General features: G+C 46.9%; 1 protein-coding gene across 1 annotated transcript in view; it reads right to left on the bottom strand.

Annotated features, from left to right (window-relative positions):
* The window catches only part of LOC123759099 (maltase-glucoamylase), a 289,988-nt gene that overhangs the window by 3,591 nt on the left and 259,688 nt on the right, over nucleotides 1-26,709 (bottom strand). The window contains exon 38 of the mRNA XM_069324937.1: nucleotides 1,805-1,946. Coding sequence (XP_069181038.1) covers nucleotides 1,805-1,946 — 142 coding nt within the window. The remainder of the gene's footprint in view (nucleotides 1-1,804; nucleotides 1,947-26,709) is intronic.

The following is a 26,709-nucleotide window of genomic DNA, read 5'->3' as shown; positions in this document are numbered from 1 at the left end:
TGGGAAGTTAATTCGGTTCTTTAAGGGTTCGGCCAGAACGAGTTTGTTGCATGATAGAGAATGTTAAGAGCAGGGAAGGTTAGTCTTGGAGAGAATCATCATAAAGGGAGGATCCCAGGACTGATGCGTCATGTTATGGAAGGTCACATATCGCTGTTATAACGGTTTCAGTGTGGCATGAAGTTTATATTACGGATCACTATGGCATAAAGAAGGACATGGTTTTGGGCCTAAGTATGGCATACAGAAGACAATGTTGTGGGACATCAGTACGGTATACAGAAGGATGTGGGACATCAGTATGGCATACAGAAGGATGTGGGACATCAGTATGGCATACAGAAGGATGTGGGACATCAGTACGGTATACAGAAGGATGTGGGACATCAGTAGGGTATACATAAGGATGTGGGACATCAGTACGGTATACAGAAGGATGTGGGACATCAGTATGGCATACACAAGGATGTGGGACACCAGTACGGCATACAGAAGGATGTGGGACACCAGTACGGCATACAGAAGGATGTGGGACATCAGTACGGCATACAGAAGGATGTGGGACATCAGTACGGCATACAGAAGGATGTGGGACATCAGTGCGGCATACAGAAGGATGTTGGACATCAGTATGTGTAATATGTTTACTGAACCTCAACATCCAGTGGGTGAGTGACTTACAAAAGGTATCGATGCATAGAGAATGTGTTCCAACACTGTAAACTTGGAAAATACTTTGATGCAGAAGACTGTGTTGATTTTATTAGTACACGCTAAAGGTGACTAGCCACCGAGAACACAACTTTTTGCCTCGGAATAATATTTGACCTCCAATGACCTCCAAATCCAATGGCGGATTTTTGGAGATTTCCGCTTTCCTTGTAAATTAGTTCCACAAGATAACCATAGTACATCCAGTTATTATGATAACCTGTTAGATAAAAATCTCCAAGATTTTTTAAGGTGTTATGAAAATTTCAGTTGCTTTAAAAACTCACAAGATGATGAATCAAAGTTTAAATTCTTTAAAAGTGCGCTTGAAGCGATTGGTCCTTCAGATGATTTTGTAATTCCCCATTTCAAGATTTACAAGATTTTGTAATTCCCCATTTCAAGATTTACAAGATTTTGTAATTCCCCATTTCGAAATATTTATTTGTGAACTTCTTTGTTAAAATCTACTTAAATTTTGCCTTCTAGTAAATGTTATTATTTCAACACAAATTTTAGGGAATTTAATTAAATATTATTATATGTAAAGTAAATTATAGTTATGGCTGAGTGATTGAACAAATATAATTTGGAAGTTTCTGATATATGAAAACTTTCTGAAGTTATTGCCCCCATTTTTTTGTATTTGTTTTCCATATTCCTTTGCTAAAATATACCAATAGCCGTGAGGGAAGTAAACAACGACCTGACTCACCGTATAGTAGTCGTACCAATAGCCGTGAGGGAAGTACACAACGACCTGACTCACCGTATAGTAGTCGTACTAATAGCCGTGAGGGAAGTACACAACGACCTGACTCACCGTATAGTAGTCGTACCAATAGCCGTGAGGGAAGTACACAACGACCTGACTCACCGTATAGTAGTCGTACTAATAGCCGTGAGGGAAGTACACAACGACCTGACTCACCGTATAGTAGTCGTACCAATAGCCGTGAGGGAAGTACACAACGACCTGACTCACCGTATAGTAGTCGTACTAATAGCCGTGAGGGAAGTACACAACGACCTGACTCACCGTATAATAGTCGTACTAATAGCCGTGAGGGAAGTACACAACGACCTGACTCACCGTATAGTAGTCGTACCAAAAGTCATGGGGGAAGTAGACACGTCTCTCCACCGCCCCAGACTTGAGGACGGGGGAGATCATGAAGGCGGGCCCCCACAGGAACTGGTCATCTACTCCCAGGGTCCGCCGGTCCAGCGGGAACCTGGAAATGGCGGCATTTGAATCATTTTAAAATGGCGTTCCAAAAGCCACAAAGAATCTGGAATGAAAAGTGCATGGAGAGGTATGCTAAAACACTACAAGCATGTTCACTACATTATTTGTTAGCTGAATATTGAGCCAACTGAACTTGACTCCTTGATGTAACCTCACCTCCTATGGTAGACTGATGAAGAGGAACTTAAAGTTTAGAACGGCTCATTCCCACACCACCAAGTTAGCATTATTGACCTTCATATCTTGATTATATTAATTTCCCACGATGGTGTACAAATCTCCCTTATTAGTGTGCAAATTTCTTTTCTTGGTGAACATATTTCTTATGTTAGCATGTCAATTTCCCGCGTGAGAATATGCAGAGATTAAATACCAGAAATTCAGTTCGAGACATGGAAATGCAGCCTCCGAAACATTTATGTAATTTGTTAGAAACAATGGAATGTTATATTCTAGGAATAGTGATATAAAGGATAAAAATGACTAGATTACAGGAAACAATTATTTGGTGGAAATTCAACATCGAAATCCACAACACTAAATTTGTTCAGTGATAAATTGAATCGGGAGTCATTGAGTGTGGGATAGCGAGTAAAAATATTGTTACTCGCGTCTTAAAAAGCACTCTAGATCATTCAGTTGGGAATATTCATCTTTAGTGGAAGTTGCGAGTGAATATCCTTTTTAAGTGACTAAAATGTGTGATGCCCCTATTAGAAATAAAAATAAAATAAAATAAAAACCCTTTGAGATTGTGGATTTGATGAATCTGATTGGTTAATCTGATTGGTTAAATGACTATCTCTACAGGTTGAACTCTTTTGGTTCAAAAGAGGGGCACTTTTGCACCCCTACCCCCCCTGAATGTGAGGTGGTGGGGTGGGGGTGGTGGCTTCTGCTCACCTCTATTGCCTGCTGTAGCAGTACACATGCGAAATATGCCCCATATATGTCAGCTGTGTATGGAGACCTATACATTCCCTTGTGTTCCTTCATCTGGGAGTTGACCCTACCCCAGCGTGCTTCAGCCCCTGGTGACGGAAAACCCGACCTCCATTTACTAATATTAAATACAATATGCAGACAATATTGCTGCTGTTGTGCAAATAAACATGTTAACCCATAGAAAATGTAGCCTATAGTTGAATTTTCCTGTCAATAGACAACGGGATATCATTGCCACGTCGCTATTAAATTTTCCAGCTATTCTTCTGGGAATTATTCCTAATACAGCAGTCTCGGGACTGTAAACATCATAAAAACATTTCACTTGAATTAACTTATTAGTACTAAAATTGAGTTAATGTAGGCACTCTCTAAACACTTCTTGACGCATCTGGAGTACAAGGGATGAGTCAGTGGGAGGGAAGCCTCAGAGTCAGTTATTATTACTGTTAGACCAGGTCGCTGGAGCAGAACAGTGCCAATATACTCCCTTGGACGAAGTGTTATGGAGAGTAAATTAATGCTTCTTCCAGCATCAACACGCAGTCAACATCTAAACAAGGGAAGTGTCTTTCTGAAATCTTATTTTGTCATCCTTCGCCAGTAATGTTAGGTAGATAGGATTATTTTCTGGTTAGAACGAAGGGCAGCGACCAACCCAGAGTGAATAATAATCTCACCTCTTTATGTTGGAATATTTCCTCTGATATAGCTGTCATATATATATATATATATATATATATATATATATATATATATATATATATATATATATATATATATATATATATATATATATATATATATATATATATATATATATACACACATATATTAAGGTGTTCTGCTTAGATCTGCCCAGTAAACTGGTGATTTTTAATTAGATTTTTTCCTAACACTAGACAACATTATTGTATATCAGGTGACTTTATTGTGATTTGGGAAGGTAGTACGTCGCCAGCGATGCTGTGGAACTTGCAGATACGCCAGGGTGAGGGAGAGCAAAGTCGTTATGTTGCTTTCTTTTTGTTAGCTTCTATTCACGTCTCTCCTGCGACTCGTGGGGCGGGCGACCAGGCCCTGGAGTCGGATTACATAGGAAGATCGGGTTTCATAGGTCCCGGCTTGTTGGACCCAGTCCAAGGCTACAAGTGGTCTAACCACTTGTAGCCTTGGAATCGAAGTGGTTAGACTACCACTTTGATTCTTTTCCCCTTCCCTGCCAGGGTCGACATTAGTGTCCTCTGTGATGTCTACCACGTTGCATGGAGTGACCAGTTCCTGGGTAGTTACTACGGTACCTTGTGCTTCCCTCCTTCCAGGAGGCCCGATACATTGTGCCCAATGTTAAACATAACATTTCCTGTCACCCGGTCTCATCCTCCTGTCACCCGGTCTCATCCTCCTGTCACCCGGTCTCATCCTCCTGTCACCCGGTCTCATCCTCGGTCTCATCCTCCTGTCACCCGGTCTCATCCTCCTGTCACCTGCTCACATTCTCCTACTCCATCTGAAAAGATTATGTCTATCTCGGAATATCTTTATGCCATCGTTCCTGTGTCTGTTAGCCAGATACGCAAACTTGGTTCCTCCCCTTCTATCCTCTTATAGGGTAAGAAGGCAACAGTACTACCCCCCCCCCACCCCCACCCCCTCTTATCTCCATTGCAGGGCCATTTGGCCCCTCCTTTATATGTTGTCCCACTGCCCTTGGTTCCTTCTCTGATACTGACCCTTCCTCCTGAGTGTGCCGTTGTTTCTATCCCTCCTCGGCCTGTCCTTCGTAGCTATCCGTGCCCACTACCTTCATCCTCACCAGACCCCTGTCGACCCGCCTGTGTTCCGTCATGTTCCTCTCCCAATACCGTCGTCACTGCTGGGTTTGCCCATGGCCCCCAACCATGATTTCTCTGATTTGGATTCTGCTCCTGATTCTGACATTTCCTAGCTCTGTGCTTTTCACTTTGTCTTTTCTACCGTTTGGTCTTCTTATCATAGCTGGGCTCTCCTATGTCAGTCATCCAGTGGAATATCCGTGACTTTTGTGCCAATTTCGGGGAGATGAATCTTTCATTTTGCAGGTTTTCACTGGTTATATTTCAGTGGTTATTCCTTTGTCTCCTCTCCTCAATCTACTTTCAATACCACTAACTCTATTGGTCTCTTAATCTGGAATGATGTTCCTTTTGTTTCTCTTCTCTTTCAGTTGAATGTTATTGTACTGCCGCTCATATATTTGTAAGTAAATGCTATTCTCTATGTACCGTGTATCTCCCATTTCATGTTCCTATTTCCCTTCCCGATCTCGAGCATCTTTTAAATTCGCTGATGGATCCTCGGCTACTCTTGGAAGTCTTTAATTGTCGAACGACCTCGATGCAGTGAGGGCGTAAGCCAATTCCAGGTTGTTTTGCTTTTCCCGATGGTCTCGATTTGGCAAAGTAAATTTTCCATGAAATCCACGGCCTCAACTGGATCTCAACAGCTCCGTATTGTTATAGTAAGTAATTATCAAAAGAAGGCACCAAACCGGGAAGGCTAAGTAGCACCATCAAATGTGCGGGATAATCAGAGGGCGCTAAATATCACCAAGGATGCCAATACGAGAACAGAAACGCATAAGGCGAACGATATCAAAAGTATCCGAGTCGCCAAGAATACTATCGAGGGACAAGTGCCCGCGAGGGACGGTCGGAAAACAAGACACGCTCTGATCCCCGGAAGTCAGGACATTCAACAAGGATATGCACGTCTGTAAGAGGGGCAATGCAATTAGGACAAAAGGAAGCAGGGTGGCGCGAAATGAAGGGACCATGAGTTAAGCGAGTATGTATTGTTATAGTAATTGTAATTGGGTGTGGCATAGTCCATACGAATTCGTTAGGCCTTCTTTTTGAAAACTTTTGTACCTCTCTACTCCTTTTATCCCTTCTGATAACCGTTTAGCCAACTAATGTCAACTCTCACGCTCTGGCATTGACCTTTCTCGCTGCTCCTAATCCATTTATTTGGGACCTGACATACAGTGCACTTCATGACCCTCATAAAAGTGACCATTTTCCCATCGTAATACCTTTCCTTTCCTTCTGCCCTCCTTTTATCTCTCCTAGGTAGTGGCTTCATAAGACGGACTATGCTCTATTTTCTGCTCTCCCCGGCCAATCTGATGTCTCTCCTCCCAGCTCCCTCCATTTTTATGACTCCATAATGAACGCTGCTCTCCGTTCTGTCTCCGACTATGTCAACATGGTATACGGAGATGTGTCCCTTGCTGGAATGTGGACTGTGCTTGGGCCGTGCACTGTAAGTGGGCAGCCTGGAAGAGGCACTATTGCAAGGCGTATTCTGGTGACCGTCATTCGGTTTAGGAAGACTGGTGCAGTGGCTCATAGAGCAATCCAACACTCGTTCCTTATGGCAAAACTGAGTGTTGGAGATCTTGTGTCGCCACATTCACAGTTGACACCCCTCTCTCCCATGCACCTTAAAGACTGTCCATAAGATTGCCGGAAAATTTGTTCAAGACTTGTCACTTATCCTTCACTTCCGTGGTTTGGTTGCGGCAGACTCTGTGCTGGTCACGAAAAAGCTTGTTCCGCATTTTGCCTCTATTAGCGCTGGTGCGCATCTTCTCTCTTCTTTCCGTACTCCTAAGCCCATTCTTAAATCTTGCCCCTTAGATTTAACTTGATTTAACTTAAATCAAGATTTAACCTATATCGTGCCCCAGCACATAACGCTCGTCTCCATATCACATAGAATGATCATTTCACCCTTCCCGAATATCATTCTGCCCGGTCATTCATGCTGCAATCTGCGACCGTTGACAGGGACGTTAGGCATTCCCACGTGGGAATATTCCCAGCATTCCCACGTAGGTATAACCCTTCTGACACGTTTGGGTCACGACGATTGTGCTACCCTTCACCTGATACGAGCAGACCAAGAATTAGACTTAATCGGTCGGTTAGAGGTAATAAACTACGTCCTCTCAAGTGTGACATTTGCCCCTTGGCCTTCATCGTACTACCATAATGGTCGTAGGAAGACAGCTGTGGCTAAGTCAAGTATTTGTCACAATCGCCTGACACGTGATCCCTTAATGGAACAATGTCCTGCTCCCTTTTGTCCAAGTTGCTGTTTTGCACCTTGATGATTGCCCTGATTTTTTTTTAGATGTTCGGTTCTTGCTTTCCTCGTGTCCTTAGGAGCCGGTTTTGTCTCGTGTGAATTCCGGGTGAATCAGATACTTTTGATATCATTTCCTTTGTGTCCTGCTATTCTTGTGTTGGCATCTTTCGTCATATTTAGTGCTCCTTTTAAATAACTTGCGACTTAGACGGCATTACGTAGTCTTCCCGGATTGGTGCTTACTCTGATGATTATATAGTGGTGTAATCACCACTTACTGATTAATCTATAATCACACCCGCCCCTGTGATTATAGATACCAGAGTACACATAAACGTGTAAGTAAACATATACACATATGAACCGAGACACACAAGCATACATACATATATGCATGTACATAGGCTGACTGAGAAATCTAGATAAACACAAAAGATAAAGGGAGACAAGACAGAGAGAAGTAACAAATAAACTGATATATACAAAAGCAGAGACACGAAGCTATATAAATAAACAAAGATTAAGACAGACACAAGTAAATAAAGTACAGAAACAAGTACAACGAGAATTAGAAACGTAGACACGCACAGCGAGAGACCAGATAAACCGTAAATGGTACACAAGGAATATAGATATAAACAGGCGGCACCACCACCACCACCACTGGCACCACCACCACTGGCACCACCACCACCACCACCACTACAACCACCACCACTGGCACCACCACTGGCACCACAACCACTGGCACCACCACCACTGGCACCACCACCACCACCACTGGCACCACCACTACAACCACCACCACCACCACTGGCACCACCACCACTGGCACCACCACCACCACCACTGGCACCACCACTACAACCACCACCACCACCACCACTACAACCACCACCACCACCACTGGCACCACCACCACCACCACCACTGGCACCACCACCACCACCACAACCACCACCACCACCACCACCACCACCACTGGCACCACCACCACCACCACAACCACCACCACCACCACTGGCACCACCACCACCACCACAACCACCACCACCACCACCACCACCACCACCACCATAACCACCACCACCACCACCACCACCATAACCACCACCACCACCACCACCACCACCACTGGCACCACCACCACCACCACCACCACCACCACCACCACCACCACTGGCACCACCACCACCACCACTGGCACCACCACCACCACCACCACCACAACCACCACCACCACCACCACCAGCACCACCACCAGCATCACCACCACCACCACCACCACCACTGTCACCCCCACCACCACCACCAGCACCATAACCACCACCAGCACCATAACCACCACCACCACCACCACCACCAGCACCATAACCACCACCAGCGGCACCACCACTGTACACGGGAAGGCAGGGCACCTGAGGTACACGGGGTGGCAGGGCACTGTATACGGTGTGGAAGGGCACTGTACACGGTGTGGCAGGACACTGTATACGGTGTGGCAGGGCACTGTATACGGTGTGGCAGGGCACTGTACACGGTGTGGCAGGGCACTGTACACGGTGTGGCAGGGCACCTGAGGTACACGGGGTGGCAGGGCACTGTACACGGTGTGGCAGGGCACTGTATACGGTGTGGCAGGGCACTGTACACGGTGTGGCAGGGAACTGTATACGGTGTGGCAGGGCACTGTATACGGTGTGGCAGGGCACTGTACACGGTGTGGCAGGGCACCTGAGGTACACGGGGTGGCAGGACACTGTACACGGGGTGGCAGGACACTGTACACGGGGTGGCAGGACACTGTACACGGGGTGGCAGGACACTGTACACGGTGTGGCAGGGCACTGTACACGGTGTGGCAGGGCACTGTACACGGGGTGGCAGGGCACTGTACACGGGGTGGCAGGGCACTGTACACGGTGTGGCAGGGCACTGTACACGGTGTGGCAGGGCACTGTACACGGGGTGGCAGGACACTGTACACGGGGTGGCAGGACACTGTACACGGTGTGGCAGGGCACTGTACACGGGGTGGCAGGGCACTGTACACGGGGTGGCAGGGCACTGTACACGGGGTGGCAGGGCACTGTACACGGGGTGGCAGGGCACTGTACACGGGGTGGCAGGGCACTATACACGGGGTGACAGGGCACTGTACACGGGGTGGCAGGACACTGTACTCGGGGTGGCAGGACACTGTACACGGTGTGGCAGGGCACTGTACACGGGGTGGCAGGGCACTGTACACGGGGTGGCAGGGCACTGTACACGGGGTGGCAGGGCACTGTACACGGGGTGGCAGGGCACTGTACACGGGGTGGCAGGGCACTGTACACGGGGTGGCAGGGCACTGTACACGGGGTGGCAGGGCACTGTACACGGGGTGGCAGGGCACTGCACACGGGGTGGCAGGGCACTGTACACGGGGTGGCAGGGCACTATACACGGGGTGGCAGGGCACTGTACACGGGGTGGCAGGGCACTGTACACGGGGTGGCAGGGCACTGTACACGGGGTGGCAGGGCACTGTACACGGGGTGGCAGGGCACTGTACACGGGGTGGCAGGGCACTGTACACGGGGTGGCAGGGCACTGCACACGGGGTGGCAGGGCACTGTACACGGGGTGGCAGGGCACTGTACACGGGGTGGCAGGGCACTGTACACGGGGTGGCAGGGCACTGTACTCAGGGTACGAAGCTGGGCATGATCTCCGTAAGACACGTGGACAACAAGCTTAGCTTCCCTCCGATCATTCTATAAGTCAAGCTGTGATGCTCTGTATATCACCCAGACGATCTCTGAACTCTTCACCGTCAGTTGATGACAGTGATGATCCGTGATCACGCTGGGCTCAGTGTGTGTCACACCTGGTAGTGGTCACCTGGCACGCGCTCTCTTCAACACTTTTACAATTATCATGACTTTAAATCAAGTAAATTATGCGTATTATGATTATGAAACGATCGGCAGTTAATTTGAACGCAAAGGAATAACTTTGTATAAGTTTTGAGATAGCGATAGGCATTAATTGGATGTTATTAGTCCTATTGTTCTTCCCTCTATCATGAATTTCCAGAGCAGAATGACGCTTCAGAATTCCATGATGTTTTGCTAGTGTTTCCCTTAGATCAATGGTAAATGAATAGGACCTATAGCAGGCAAGCACAGATGCATAATTCAGTGGCAGTCAATTGCACAATTCGACTTGTGACGTCGCGGGAGAGTGCTGGGGAGAGTTAAGAGGACTTCCACTGACCATGTGAGCTGACTCTCCTGGCTTGGGTGCATATGAAGTCACTCTTGACTCTTCTCTCCCAGCCGTGACTGTGCGACCACTGTGTTCCTAGTGAAGACTTGTATTATGAGTCTGGTTGATCGGGGATGAGGCATGCAACGGCCCCTTGCAATGCCTCTTGTCTGCCCAGCCAGAGGGCTGTTTATAAGCACCTAAGAGGGCAGACCTTGGTCCCAGACCAGAGGGCTGAGGTCTGTGCACCGATGAATGTGCACTCCTGGAGATTTTATGTTGATTTACATCTCGTCGTGCACTCACTTGTACAACTTGAGACAGTCGTGAAGTGCCATTCTCTCACACACTGTCCACCACACGACGCAGCCACCACCACCACCACAACTACCACCACAACCACCACCACAACCACCACCATCACAAACACATGGTCGAAGACGCTGGAAACACTGCTTAGGTATATCTTCAGGATTGTTCAGGATCTGAGAAAATGTGCCATGGAACTAAAGATAACAGACCAAACGTCAATAGAGGATAAAGCAACACAGGAGAAATGATCACGCTATGGAAGATACTGAGGGGCAAACAGACCGTTTCAAATTGTAGTAGTTAAAAAAAGTACAGACAGACGATAATTAAAATATCTGAATCAACCGAACATGTGACAAAAAGTATCTCCAACCTAAGATTTAGTTAAGTGAATCTTGAGAAGAAAAGTTGAAATGGCAGAACTAAAACAATGTTAGAAAATAATTACGTGAGTTTTATAAACTAGGTGGGACCCAGGAGACGAAGCTCAACCCCCCAGCAAATGGCTAGGAAGGAACAGGCTAGGACAGTTCTCAGGAGCGCGCCTCCTCCACCCAGACACTTACGACACGCCACATTACTTCCTCTCATTCTTTGGTAATTAGATTTGTGTTCACCTTTCCTGCTCTCTTGACCTCTCCTTCCCTCCTCACTCCTCTACCTCACCAACTCTCACCCTTTCTCCTTACCAACTCTCACCCTCTACCTCACCAACTCTCACCCTTTCTCCTTACCAACTCTCGCCCTTTCTCCTTACCAACTCTCACCCTCTACCTCACCAACTCTCACCCTTTCTCCTTACCAACTCTCACCCTTTCTCCTTACCAACTCTCACCCTCTACCTCACCAACTCTCACCCTTTCTCCTTACCAACTCTCACCCTTTCTCCTTACCAACTCTCACCCTCTACCTCACCAACTCTCACCCTTTCTCCTTACCAACTCTCACCCTTTCTCCTTACCAACTCTCACCCTTTCTCCTTACCAACTCTCACCCTTTCTCCTTACCAACTCTCACCCTTTCTCCTTACCAACTCTCACCCTTTCTCCTTACCAACTCTCACCCTTTCTCCTTACCAACTCTCACCCTTTCTCCTTACCAACTCTCACCCTCTACCTCACCAACTCTCACCCTTTCTCCTTACCAACTCTCACCCTTTCTCCTTACCAACTCTCACCCTCTACCTCACCAACTCTCACCCTTTCTCCTTACCAACTCTCACCCTTTCTCCTTACCAACTCTCACCCTTTCTCCTTACCAACTCTCACCCTTTCTCCTTACCAACTCTCACCCTTTCTCCTTACCAACTCTCACCCTTTCTCCTTACCAACTCTCACCCTTTCTCCTTACCAACTCTCACCCTCTACCTCACTAACTCTCACCCTCTACCTCACTAACTCTCACCCTCTACCTCACTAACTCTCACCCTCTACCTCACTAACTCTCACCCTCTACCTCACCAACTCTCACCCTCTACCTCACCAACTCTCACCCTCTACCTCACCAACTCTCACCCTCTACCTCACCAACTCTCACCCTCTACCTCACCAACTCTCACCCTCTACCTCACCAACTCTCACCCTCTACCTCACTAACTCTCACCCTCTACCTCACCAACTCCCACCCTCTACCTCACCAACTCTCACCCTCTACCTCACTAACTCTCACCCTCTACCTCACTAACTCTCACCCTCTACCTCACTAACTCTCACCCTCTACCTCACTAACTCTTACCCTCTACCTCACTAACTCTCACCCTCTACCTCACAAACTCTCACCCTCTACCTCACTAACTCTCACCCTCTACCTCACCAACTCTCACCCTCTACCTCACCAACTCTCACCCTCTACCTCACCAACTCTCACCCTCTACCTCACCAACTCTCACCCTCTACCTCACCAACTCTCACCCTCTACCTCACCAACTCTCACCCTCTACCTCACCAACTCTCACCCTCTACCTCACCAACTCTCACCCTCTACCTCACCAACTCTCACCCTCTACCTCACCAACTCTCACCCTCTACCTCACCAACTCTCACCCTCTACCTCACCAACTCTCACCCTCTACCTCACCAACTCTCACCCTCTACCTCACCAACTCTCACCCTCTACCTCACCAACTCTCACCCTCTACGTCACTAACTCTCACCCTCTACCTCACCAACTCTCACCCTTCCTCCTTACCTCTCTTCCTCACTATCTTTGCTCCAATCTCCGCCTGACTCTACATACGTCCCCTCACGTCCTGTCCCCTCCCCTCCCCTCCCCTCACGTCCTGTCCCCTCCCCTCACGTCCCCTCACGTCCCCTAACGTCCCCTCGCCTCCCCTCACGTCCCCTCACGTCCCCTCCCCTCTGTCAGCCTGCTAGAGCGAGCAGCGACAAGAAAAGCTGTTCGTGTTCAGCTTTCCATCCCAAAGAACAAAATCCTTCTCGAGTTTCACATATTTCCGAGAGCAGTGTTGCTCGGGCTCTTACGGACGGGTGTTGTGGTTGTGGCTCCTGCCGTAAACACTCTTTCATGCGTCTATGGACGAGCTCGGAGGAGGAGGAAAACATGTGCACTCGAAGGTAAACAAACTTTTTTCCCCCTCTACCCCTTCTCCTGCAGACGCTTTCACACTAGATATGTTTTCATCCCAATCACCTGGGCTGTAGGAGTCTCGAACCTTGGACCCTACGCGCGAGGCCGAAGCTCTATCGATATGTGTTTATGTATAGGAGTAAATGTAGTGTGATGGAGCGAGGGCCCGTGAGTAGGGGGGGGGAGGGAGGGAGGGCCCGTGGGAACCGCTAATCACGTGGCTTTTAACTTGAATTAGAGCTTCCCTTTGGTGGTCTGTAGGTTCCTGTAGGTTCATTCACAGGATTTTAGGTACATACAGGTAGCTTGTATCTAATTCATATGGGAATGGGTTATATCATGGGGGTTATATCATGGTATAGCCGGCGTTGCTCGGTTTACGGAGGTGACAACTTCATTATTTATATCTTCATTATTGTGGCTCAGTTTCACTATACACGACCACCATCTGTGTAAGCAACTTCGTTCAACACAGCCTTCTATATTGTAACTATCTATACCACAGGCAACTATCCTCATCTATGTAATCATCTTCGCCGCATACTGGCATGACCATTGTAACTATCCTCATTATCAAGGCACCACTTGAGAATCCCATCATCATCACCACCACGTTCCCTGCCCTTCACTACGTTCCCTGCCCTTCACTACGTCCCCTGCCCTTCACCACGTCCCCTGCCCTTCACAACGTCCCCTGCCCTTCACTACGTTCCCTGCCCTTCACCACGTTCCCTGCCCTTCACAACGTTCCCTGCCCTTCACCACGTTCCCTGCCCTTCACCACGTTCCCTGCCCTTCACCACGTCCCCTGCCCTTCACCACGTCCCCTGCCCTTCACCACGTCCCCTGCCCTTCACCACGTCCCTGCCCTTCACCACGTTCCCTGCCCTTCACAACGTTCCCTGCCCTTCACCACGTCCCCTGCCCTTCACCACGTCCCCTGCCCTTCACCACGTCCCCTGCCCTTCACAACGTTCCCTGCCCTTCACCACGTTCCCTGCCCTTCACAACGTTCCCTGCCCTTCACCACGTTCCCTGCCCTTCACCACGTTCCCTGCCCTTCACCACGTCCCCTGCCCTTCACCACGTCCCCTGCCCTTCACTACGTCCCCTGCCCTTCACCACGTCCCCTGCCCTTCACAACGTCCCCTGCCCTTCACTACGTTCCCTGCCCTTCACCACGTTCCCTGCCCTTCACAACGTTCCCTGCCCTTCACCACGTTCCCTGCCCTTCACCACGTTCCCTGCCCTTCACCACGTCCCCTGCCCTTCACCACGTCCCCTGCCCTTCACCACGTTCCCTGCCCTTCACCACGTTCCCTGCCCTTCACCATGTTCCCTGCCCTTCACCACGTTCCCTGCCCTTCACCACGTCCCCTGCCCTTCACCACGTCCCCTGCCCTTCACCACGTCCCCTGCCCTTCACCACGTCCCCTGCCCTTCACAACGTCCCCTGCACTTACGTCCCCCCAATCACGAAACAAATAATTTTCTGGATGAATCTTAGTGATGGAGTCTGGTTTTTTACGAGATTGGAAATTGGTATAATTTGTCATTTGAAGCAAAGTGGGTCACCACCACGGTGGTCTACACCCCCCCCCCCCCCCCCCCCCCCCCCCCCCGACCAGACTGTGACTATCCTCAGTCATCATGCACACTTTGGTGAGGCTAGCCCCAAGCCCTGCCTCAACTTTGCACAAACACAGACACGGAAGCAAATAGACAATCTCTATCGCTTATAAATGTGTGTATATATATATATATATAATATATATATATATCTATATATATGTCGTACCTAGTAGCCAGAACGCACTTCTCAGCCTACTATGCAAGGCCCGATTTGCTTAATAAGCCAAGTTTTCCTGAATTAATATATTTTCTCTAATTTTTTTCTTATGAAATGATAAAACTACCCATTTCATTATGTATGAGGTCAATTTTTTTTTATTGGAGTTAAAATTAATGTAGTTATATGTCCGAACCTAATCAACCCTACCTAACCTAACCTATCTCTATAGGTTAGGTACCAGAAAAAGTTAGGTTAGGTTAGGTAGGTTAGGTAGTCGAAAAACAATTAATTCATGAAAACTTGACTTATTAGGCAAATCGCGCCTTGCATAGTAGGCTGAGAAATGCGTTCTGGCTACTAGGTACGACATATATATAGATATATATATATATATATATATATATATATATATATATATATATATATATATATATATTATTTATTTATTTATATAATACATAATATGGAGGATAAAAGTAAATGTTTATCCAGGCTGCAGATTGAGTTAACTGAGTTCTCAGAAGGTAATATTTTGATGTGTCTCTTTCATGCCAAGAAATATTCCATTGAAACATGGAATGAAATGGAACTATCAGGGAAAAGCGCCAAGCCATTACGACTATATAGCACCTGGAAGAGGTCAGGATAAGGATTTGGGATGAGACGAGTTGGAAGGAATGGTGTGCAACCGGCGGAGATTGAACGCCGGCCTGCATGACGCGAGACTGTCGCTCTACCGTCTAGCCCAAGTGGTTGGACAAATGTGGGAAAGGATACACTCGCCTACTCCAGCATGGACGACGAACACCATCTTGTGTCTCTAACTGCAATGTGGCCATCAAACATAAAACGGTTCCAAACCTCTGGCCTAGTGCATATCACCTTGGAACACTCTCAACCAGTGTAATGGATGGAAGAATAGTGCTCTAGCCACTGCGCCAACCAAGTATTCTTGGTCGGCGGGAAACTGCGCCAACCAAGAAAACTCTTTTTTATTTTTCCGTACACATTCTAAATGTGTGCGAGGTGGTTTGTGTACGAAATGGACTCTTAGGATCTCAAGTGAGAGGCAACCATCTTGGAAAAAAAATTCTAGAATGCCCTAAGGCTGCTGGCTGGGTTAGTACTGAGTGAGCAACCATGGCTGGCGAACACGCCTCTGGCTCCCAAACACCAGTCCGAGGCGGTGTCGAAAGATAACGCTCTGTCGGTCAAATTCAAGCCTTATTGTTTGAAGAACATAAGGGTCATAATATTGGTGAAGCTAGGCACGATAAGGACCTAACACAAAGGTCGGATGCAAGTGATACAGCACCTATGAGGACGATACAGCGAGCGTATCCAGTTGTAACTCTGAGCGTCACCCTTGCAATCCTATGCTATCTCCAATTTATTTAGATGACACATAGATGAATCGTTTTCTCCATTCAGTGATGATGCATCTGATACAAGTAGTATAGATGAACAGTGTTAGCTGCTTCCATGGTGGTGTTTTCCATAGATATTTTCAAGAATACCAAAATCTCTTCCTGGCTGACAGACACACTTTGAGGCAAGCTGAATATCTTCCTGTGTGGGACCATACAAAGCGATCTGTTCAAGACTACCTTACAAATTAATATTTTCCTATAATCCTTTCAATACTTCTTTATACATTACAAGCTTTTTTTTTTTTTGAGATATATACAAGAGTTGTTACATTCTTGTACAGCCACTAGTACGCGTAGCGTTTCGGGCAAGTCCTTAATCCTATGGTCCCTGGAATACGATCCCCGCCGCGAAGAATCGTTTTTTCATCCAAGTACACATTTTACTGTTGCGTTAAACAGAGGCTACAGTTAAGGAATTGCGCCCAGTAAATCCTCCCCGGCCAGGATACGAACCCATGACATAGCGCTCGCGGAACGCCACGCGAGTGTCTTACCACTACACCATTACACCACGGAGCTTGGCTACATACAATCTACAAGTACTAAAGCCAAGGGTGTACGTGAGTGCGTTATTTGCAAGCACACAGAATGAAGAAACAGGAAGCGAAAATCTATCTGTACCTGGTGCACTGAGAGCGAAGTCGCGCTGTGTACCATGGACTACTTCGTTGATTATTACTCACTTCCGAAGTACTCAGTGTGTAATACAGTGTGTTACTGTGTACATAGTGTGTGAAACTGTACATATTGTAATTTTAGTGAATTTTTAACAAGTAATATTGCGACAATAAACATTTATTGTGGACACATTACTGACACATGTATCACAGTTCCATGGAACGTTATGAATGTTCTCCTGTACACAAATTGTAAAGGGCACAAATATGCATCATATACGATAAAAAAATAACAAATAAAACCGCATTGGAAATACATAGAACAAATATTTGAAAAATTATTTGTGGCAACACCCGGTGAATGACTGTGGCAACACCCGGTGAATGACTGGCCCGCGCGACAATGTCTGGGGAGAGTCATGCACGGGCGACCAGGCCCTGATGACGTCACAGCGCACCTTGTCCACGTCCCCACAGCCAAAGTAAGTGGAATTTGGTATTTATTTTTACATAGACATGTTCAGGGAAGGGAATTTGTCATTTTACAAAGAAAAAAGATTTGTTGGGAAACACTTTATTTCATGCGCACAGAGGGAATTTCACAATAAACTCGGCGCAGCACGGTGGCGGGGGAACACGAGCTTTATACACATTTCCTCTTTGTCCTGGTCCACTACTGGCTCGTCCAGGCTCCTAAACTACTACTGGCTCGTCCAGGCTCCTAAACTACTACTGGCTCGTCCAGGCTCCTAAACTACTACTGGCTCGTCCAGGCTCCTAAACTACTACTGGCTCGTCCAGGCTCCTATACTACTACTGGCTCGTCCAGGCTCCTATACTACTACTACTGGCTCGTCCAGGCTCCTAAACTACTACTGGCTCGTCCAGGCTCCTATACTACTACTACTGGCTCGTCCAGGCTCCTATACTACTACTACTGGCTCGTCCAGGCTCCTATACTACTACTACTGGCTCGTCCAGGCTCCTAAACTACTACTGGCTCGTCCAGGCTCCTATACTACTACTACTGGCTCGTCCAGGCTCCTATACTACTACTACTGGCTCGTCCAGGCTCCTATACTACTACTACTGGCTCGTCCAGGCTCCTATACTAATACTACTGGCTCGTCCAGGCTCCTATACTACTACTACTGGCTCGTCCAGGCTCCTATACTACTACTACTGGCTCGTCCAGGCTCCTAAACTACTACTGGCTCGTCCAGGCTCCTATACTACTACTACTGGCTCGTCCAGGCTCCTAAACTACTACTGGCTCGTCCAGGCTCCTATACTACTACTACTGGCTCGTCCAGGCTCCTATACTACTACTGGCTCGTCCAGGCTCCTATACTACTACTACTGGCTCGTCCAGGCTCCTATACTACTACTACTGGCTCGTCCAGGCTCCTATACTACTAGTGGCTCGTCCAGGCTCCTATACTACTAGTGGCTCGTCCAGGCTCCTATACTTCTACTACTGGCTCGTCCAGGCTCCTACACTACTACTGGCTCGTCCAGGCTCCTATACTACTACTGGCTCGTCCAGGCTCCTATACTACTACTGGCTCGTCCAGGCTCCTACACTACTACTGGCTCGTCCAGGCTCCTATACTACTACTGGCTCGTCCAGGCTCCTACACTACTACTGGCTCGTCCAGGCTCCTATACTACTACTGGCTCGTCCAGGCTCCTATACTACTACTGGCTCGTCCAGGCTCCTACACTACTACTGGCTCGTCCAGGCTCCTATACTACTACTGCCTCGTCCAGGCTCCTACACTACTACTGGCTCGTCCAGGCTCCTATACTACTACTGGCTCGTCCAGGCTCCTATACTACTACTGGCTCGTCCAGGCTCCTACACTACTACTGGCTCGTCCAGGCTCCTATACTACTACTGGCTCGTCCAGGCTCCTACACTACTACTGGCTCGTCCAGGCTCCTATACTTCTACTACTGACTCGTCCAGGCTCCTATACTACTACTGGCTCGTCCAGGCTCCTATACTACTACTGGCTCGTCCAGGGTCCTATACTTCTACTACTGGCTCGTCCAGGCTCCTATACTACTACTCGCTCGTCCAGGCTCCTATACTACTACTGGCTCGTCCAGGGTCCTATACTTCTACTGGCTCGTCCAGGCTCCTATACTACTACTGGCTCGTCCAGGCCCCTATACTACTAGTGGCTCGTCCAGGGTCCTATACTACTAGTGGCTCGTCCAGGCTCCTATACTACTACTGGCTCGTCCAGGGTCCTATACTACTACTGGCTCGTCCAGGCTCCTATACTACTACTGGCTCGTCCAGGCTCCTATACTACTACTGGCTCGTCCAGGCTCCTATACTACTACTGGCTCGTCCAGGCTCCTACACTACTACTGGCTCGTCCAGGCTCCTATACTACTACTGGCTCGTCCAGGCTCCTATACTACTACTGGCTCGTCCAGGCTCCTATACTACTACTGGCTCGTCCAGGCTCCTATACTACTACTACTGGCTCGTCCAGGCTCCTACTACTACTACTGGCTCGTCCAGGCTCCTATACTACTACTAGTGGCTCGTCCAGGCTCCTATACTACTACTACCTGGCTCGTCCAGGCTCCTATACTACTACTAGTGGCTCGTCCAGGCTCCTATACTACTACTAGTGGCTCGTCCAGGCTCCTATACTACTACTAGTGGCTCGTCCAGGCTCCTACTACTACTACTGGCTCGTCCAGGCTCCTATACTACTACTAGTGGCTCGTCCAGGCTCCTATACTACTACTACTGGCTCGTCCAGGCTCCTATACTACTACTACTGGCTCGTCCAGGCTCCTATACTTACTACTGGCTCGTCCTAGGCTCCTACACTACTACTGGCTCGTCCAGGCTCCTATACTACTACTGGCTCGTTCAGGCTCCTATACTCTACTACTGGCTCGTCCAGGCTCCCTATACTTGCTATAGCTGCTAGACAACAAGTCACTCGCGTGCCTTTACGAGGCGACGTCGTAATGTCTATCTCTGATCTTGATCTTCGGGGTTGAAGTCCCTGGTCGACATTTACACCCACACATTTTTGAGTAGCGGAAAGACTTCATGGAGCATTGAGAACAGCTGACAGACTTCTACTGACAGCTCAAGTCAGCTGCAGCCAGTTTAGCTGTTGGCTAGAATTAACTATCAACTAGATAGAGTTGAAGACCCTATCCGGTGCCTACAGTGATTGAAGCATGGTACTTGAAGGTGACGTGAAGATACAATAGAGAATACAATATCAGAACCAACACGAGGGCTGGACGCGGTAGGGTCGAATTCCGAACTCCATTCGAGGTAATATTCATGAGTCTGGATGACAGGACCTATTCACATGTATTCATGCATGACAACGGCGATCTGTTGGTAAGAGCAACACCTCAGACATCAGGGGCCAGATTCACGGAAGCACTTACGAACGTGTACATCTTTTCTCAATCTTTTACGGCTTTGTTTACAATTATTAAACAGTTAATGAGCTCCGAAGTACCAGGAGGCTGTTTATAACAATAACTACAGTTGAATGAGAAGTTTTCATGCTTGTAAACTGTTTAATAAATGTAACCAAAGCCGTCAAAGATTGAGGAAAGATGTACACGTTCGTAAGTGCTTTCGTGAATCTGGCCCTGGCAGGTCAATAGGAAGGTGCTGGTTAGCTGAGCTCTAGTTGTAGTGAGGCAGATGAAGAGATGCCATGAACACTCGTCGCTGCATCAGCAGGTGTACTCTGAGGTGCTCTTGTAGCTCATGTCTATTAATTCTAGACAGGAAGTGGGGAAACTCCTTGGTCGGCCAGGTTCGAATCCTCTTGAAGGTATCATAAAGTTTATATTGATAACATTGCTCGGAGACCATTCAAGCTTAGCACTCAGATGTATATTGGAATGCGACCCCCAGCATGTTGAAGGACCTGGTGCATCTCGCCCCCAACATACATCACCAGTGTTGCTGGTATTGGAAGCCTGCTGGTCACCACTCTCCATTATTTATAGAGCAATAGCTGTCTGTTCCGACAGACAATTCCACACACGTGTTACTCACGAGGCTCCAGCATGATGAAGTCATTTCATTAAATAACTGTGCCTAAAAAGGTCACAGAGAGCTTTTGGGAATTGGGTTAAGGGTCAGACGACTTCCAATTCTTTTGTACAGTCAGTGTGGCCTAGTGCCATACTGACACTAGGCTACAGTGGCCTAGTGCCATACTGACACTAGGCTACAGTGGCCTAGTGCCATACTGGCACTAGGCTACAGTGGCCTAGTGCCATACTGGCACTAGGCTACAGTGGCCTAGTGCCATACTGACACTAGGCTACAGTGGCCTAGTGCCATACTGACACTAGGCTACAGTGGCCTAGTGCCATACTGACACTAGGCTACAGTGGCCTAGTGCCATACTGGCACTAGGCTACAGTGGCCTAGTGCCATACTGACACTAGGCTACAGTGGCCTAGTGCCATACTGGCACTAGGCCACTGGCATAGCGGGCACCTGACAGCTGAGTGGACAGCTCTTCGGATTCATAGTCCTGAGGATCCGGGTTCGATCCCCGGTGGAGGCAGAGACAAATGGGCAAAAAGTTTCTTTAGCCCTGATGCCCCTGATACCTAGCAGTAAATAGGTACCTGGGAGTTAGACAGCTGCTACGGGCTGCTTTTTGGGGGTGTAAAAAAAAGGAGGCCTGGTCGAGGACCGGGCCTCGGGAACGCTAAGCCCCGAAATCATCTCAAGATAATCTCATGATAGTGGTGAAAGTACTGGACACGCCAAGTTGCATATAGTCCTGGCTGCCTGGGTTCAAATCCTTCAGGTGTGAGTTTTCTATTGCATTTTAGCTTGGGGACCATTCAAGCTTGCCGTACACCACACACACACACACACACACACACACACACACACACACACACACACACACACACACACACACAGCCACACACATTGGCTCTCAATGTTTGCTGACGATACCAAAATTATGAGAAGGATTAAGACAGAGGAGGACTGCTTGAGGCTTCAAGAAGACCTGGACAAGCTGAAGGAATGGTCGAACAAATGGTTGCTAGAGTTTAACCCAAGCAAATGTAATGTAATTAAGATAGGTGTAGGGAGCAGGAGGCAAGATACAAGGTGTCATTTGGGAAATCTAATTCTTCAAGAGTCAGAGAGAGAGAAAGACCTTGGGGTTGATATTACGCCAGACCTGTCCCCTGAAGCCCATGTCAAGAGAATAACATTAGCGGCATATGCCAGGTTGGCCATTCAGAAATTTTTATACACACATATGTCAGACCAATACTGGAGTATGCAGCTCCAGCATGGATTCCATATCTAGTCAAGCATAAGACTAAACTGGAAAAGTTCAAAGGTTTGCTACGAGGAGAGACTACGGAAATTAAACCTCACGTTGCAGGAAGACAGATGAGTTTGAGAGGACATGATCACCACATACAAGATTCTCAAAGAAATTGAGAGATGACAATTGAGATAAAGACAGGCAATTTAACACAAGGGGCACACGCACAAAGGGACGTGTCAGAGTAGTTGGACGTTTTAGTGTCAGAGTAGTTGACAAATGAAATGCCTTAGGAAGTGATGTGGTGGAGGCTGACGCCATACACAGTTTCAAGTGTAGATGTGATACCGCCCAATAAGTTCAGGAACCTGTACATCAGTTGACTGACAGTTGAGAGGCTGGACCAAAGAGCCAGAGCTCAACCCCCGCAAGCACAACTAGGTGAGTACATTATATATAATATAATCCTCAAAGAAGAGGATATATAGCAAGCATCCGGGGCAGCCTTGTGGGGCACCCGCATATGCTTTCTTATTGTCTTCTACCACCCTTAAATATTGCATATTTTGTCATTGAATTATATTTAAAACTTCCTTTGCACAAAATGGGTTACAACATTGTTTAATGCAAGGTATGAGACTAGTTGTCATAGGTTGCTGAGTTCTTCCAGCTCCTCAGATGGTGGTGTTGACTTTTTGATGTGTAGTGCCTCGCTGATGTCGAGTCTCCTGCTATCGCTGTATTTATCGATGATTTCTGTGTTGTTTGTTAAAATTTCTCTGGTGATGGTCTGGTTGTGAGAAGAGATTATATGTTCCTTGATGGAGCCCTGTTGTTTGGACATTGTTAATCGCCTGGAAAGAGACGTTGTTGTCCTTGCCTATATATTGAGTTCTTTGGGGCTTTACAGTTCCCAAGCGGGCATGTGAATGGCATAGACGAAGTTGGTTTCTTTCAAAGCATTCTGTTTGGTGTCTGGGAAGTTTTTCATGAGTAGGTTGGCCGTTTTTTTGTTTCTGTAGTAAATTGTCAACTGTATTTTCTGATTTTTGTCCTGTATGGATAACAGTCATATCAATAATATCTTTCATGACCTTTTCCTCTGTTTTATGAGCCGTCGAAAAAGAAGTTCCTGTAAAACAGTCTAATAGGGGGGTACAAGTGTTGTGTTAGTTGACTCTTTAGAGGTCGCATTGCGTTTCACCTTTCTTTTTATGACGTCTTCAACATAACCTTTAGAAAAGCCATTGTTGACTAAAACCTGCCTTACCCTACAGAGTTCTTCATCGACTTGCTTCCATCTTGAGCTGTGGCTTAGAGCCCGGTCGATGTAAGGGTTGACAACACTCCTCTTGTACCTGTCTGGGCAGTCACTGTTCGCATTGAGGCACATTCCTATGTTTGTTTCCTTAGTGTAGTCTGCAGTGTGGAAGCCTCCGTTCCTTTCCGTGACTGTTACATCTGGAAAGGGCAGTTTCCCATCCTTCTCCATCTCGTTAGTAAAACGCAACACAGAATTCTGCTCGAATGCTTCCTTCAGCTCCTGCAGGCGTCTGGCATCAGGTACCTGCATAAAAATGTCGTCAACATACCTGCAGTATATGGCGGGGTTTCAAGTCCATGTCAACTAAGACCCTCTGCTCGATGGTGCCCATGTAGAAGTTCGCAAACAGGACACCTAGGGGAGAACCCATGGCGACCCCATCTACTTGCTTATACATGTGCCCATCTGGACTCAAGAAAGGTGCCTCTTTAGTGCAAGCTTGGAGTAGCTTTCTTAGTATGTTTTCTGGTATGTCAAGAGGAGTACAGGCCGGATCACGATACACTCTGTCCGCTGTCATCCCGATTGTTTCATCCACAGGTACATTGGTAAACAGTGATTCTACGTCCAACGAGGCTCTTATCCCTGTGGCCCGTGTTCCCTGCAGTAAGTCAACCAATTCCTTTGGAGACTTCAGGCTGAAAGCGCAAGGTACATAGCCAGCAAGCAGTTGAGTCGCTTAGCCAGTCTGTACGTGGGTGTGGGTATCTGGCTGATGATTGGCCGAAGTGGGTTTCCAGGCTTATGGGTCTTGACATTCCCATACGCATACCCAGGTTTGTATTCCCCAATAACCTTTGGCAGGTGGAGTCCGGATTTCTTGGCGTTCATAGTTTCAATCAATCTGTTTACGTTCGTTTTCAATTCGGCTGTAGTGTTCTTCGTTACTCTTTGGAATTTAGTTTTGTCTGAGAGTATGAGGTTCATTTTTGCCAGATATTCATCTTTTTATGAATAACGTATATTGGCGACTTGTCACCTCTCCGGACGACTATCTCCTTATTCTTACGAAGGCTCTTAGCTGCTGCTTTGAGCTCGGGGAACAGTATGGTGCTTCTGTAGTTGCCTCTTTCAGGACCCTTACCTCCATTTTATGAGCCGTCGAAAAGAAGTTCCTGTAAAATAGTCTAATATGGGGGAAATGTGTTGTGTTAGTTGACTCTTCAGGGGGTTGCATCGCGTTTCACCTTTCTTTTTATGATGTCTTCAACAAAACCATTAAAGAAGCTGTTGTTGACTAAGACCTGCCTTACCCTACAGAGTTTTACATCGACTTGCTTACATCCAGAGCTGTGGCTGAGAGCACGGTCGACATAAGCGTTGACAACACTCCTCTTGTACCTTTTTGGACAGTTACTATTGGCAATGAGACACATTCCTATGTTTCCTTAGTGTAGACTGCAGTGTGGAAGCCTCCTCTCCTTTCCATGAATGTTACGTCTAGAGAGGGCAGTTTCCCATCCTTCTCCATCTCGTAAGTGAAACTCAACACAGAATTCCGCTCAAATGCCTCCTTCAGCTCCTGCAGACGTCTGGCATCAGGTACCTGCGTAAAAATGTCGTCACTATTGACGGCATTCCTGTAAAATGCCTATTTTACAGGAACTTCTTTTCGACGGCTCATAAAATGGAGGAAAGGGTTCTGAAAGATATTGCTGATAGGAACGTTATCCCTACAGACAAAAATCAGAAAATACAATTGACGATTTTCTATAAAACCAAAAAATAAAACGGCCAATCTACTCATGAAGAACTCTCCAGACACCAAGCATAACGCCTTGAAAGAAACCAACGTCGTCTATGCCTTCACATGCCCACTTGGGGATTGTCAGCCCCTCATTATATAGGCAAGACAACAACGCCTCTTTCTAGGCGATTAACAATACCCAAACAACAGAGGCTCCATAAAGGAACATATAATCTATTCTCACAACAAGACCATCCCCAGATAAATCTTAACAAGCAACACAGAAATCATCGATAAACACAGCGATAGTAGGAGACTCGACACCAGCGAGGCCCTGCACACCAAAAAGTCAACACGAGCAATCAACAGCCAATTAACACATAATTATATTCAACACACTTCAAGACCCCTAATCAATATACAAGCAGCAAGATACAATATGGGCCAATAGGCCTTCTGTAGTTACTGTCATTCTTATGTTCCTATATGCAATATATACCCATTGATTCGTGTTCTGGCTTTTGTCCCCTCACCCAAAAACATTTGTGTCATATCACCTGACCCAAAACGAATATAAGCATGAAATGATGTGTAAACCTCTCTTTGGAAATGTGAGAAGTCCTTGCGAAACGCTTTTAGGCATCAGACCATAAATAAAAAATGGGAAAATGAACTTTGGAGAGTTAATTTTTTAATTATCCCCAACAATGAAGAAAAACGTAAGAAATATTGAGAAGATTCGTGTTAGGATCATTAATCATTAATCTTACCCTTTCGGTCATATTCAACAACATATGTTTACAAGAAAGACTGCTACCAAAATAAATATACTAGCAAATGTATATATATATATATATATATATATATATATATATATATATATATATATATATATATATATATATATATATATATATATATATATATATAATTAGCATAGAGAATGGGTCCGAAATACATTACCGAGATACACTTCATCACTATGAACAATCATAGGATGCAGACAATGAGCCACAATAACGTGGATTAAGATACGTTGTCTGGTTTGGACATCAATTCATCTTACATACATTTGGTCATCAATTCATGTGTTCTATATTATACTTCCTTCGGTACCCAGCGAGGCTCGGGTGACATCTTCTCTTCACATCACTACACACGATCTTCATCACCGTTTTCATTTTCACTTCCAACGACCGTCATCACTGTAACCTCTAGGCTGTAGTGATATACCGAAGACTCTCAACACCTAATCAACATGATGAAAATAACATGCAGGATGAATCTTGGAGAAGATATGGAGTCGGTCATTTACCGGGGCTGTAAGGTGGTATTAAGGTGGGAGGAGGATAGGGCCGCACCCT

This window comes from Procambarus clarkii, chromosome 15 (assembly GCF_040958095.1).
Source record: "Procambarus clarkii isolate CNS0578487 chromosome 15, FALCON_Pclarkii_2.0, whole genome shotgun sequence".
NCBI classification, from domain to species: domain Eukaryota; kingdom Metazoa; phylum Arthropoda; class Malacostraca; order Decapoda; family Cambaridae; genus Procambarus; species Procambarus clarkii.
This window is presented reverse-complemented; position numbering and strand designations above follow the sequence as displayed.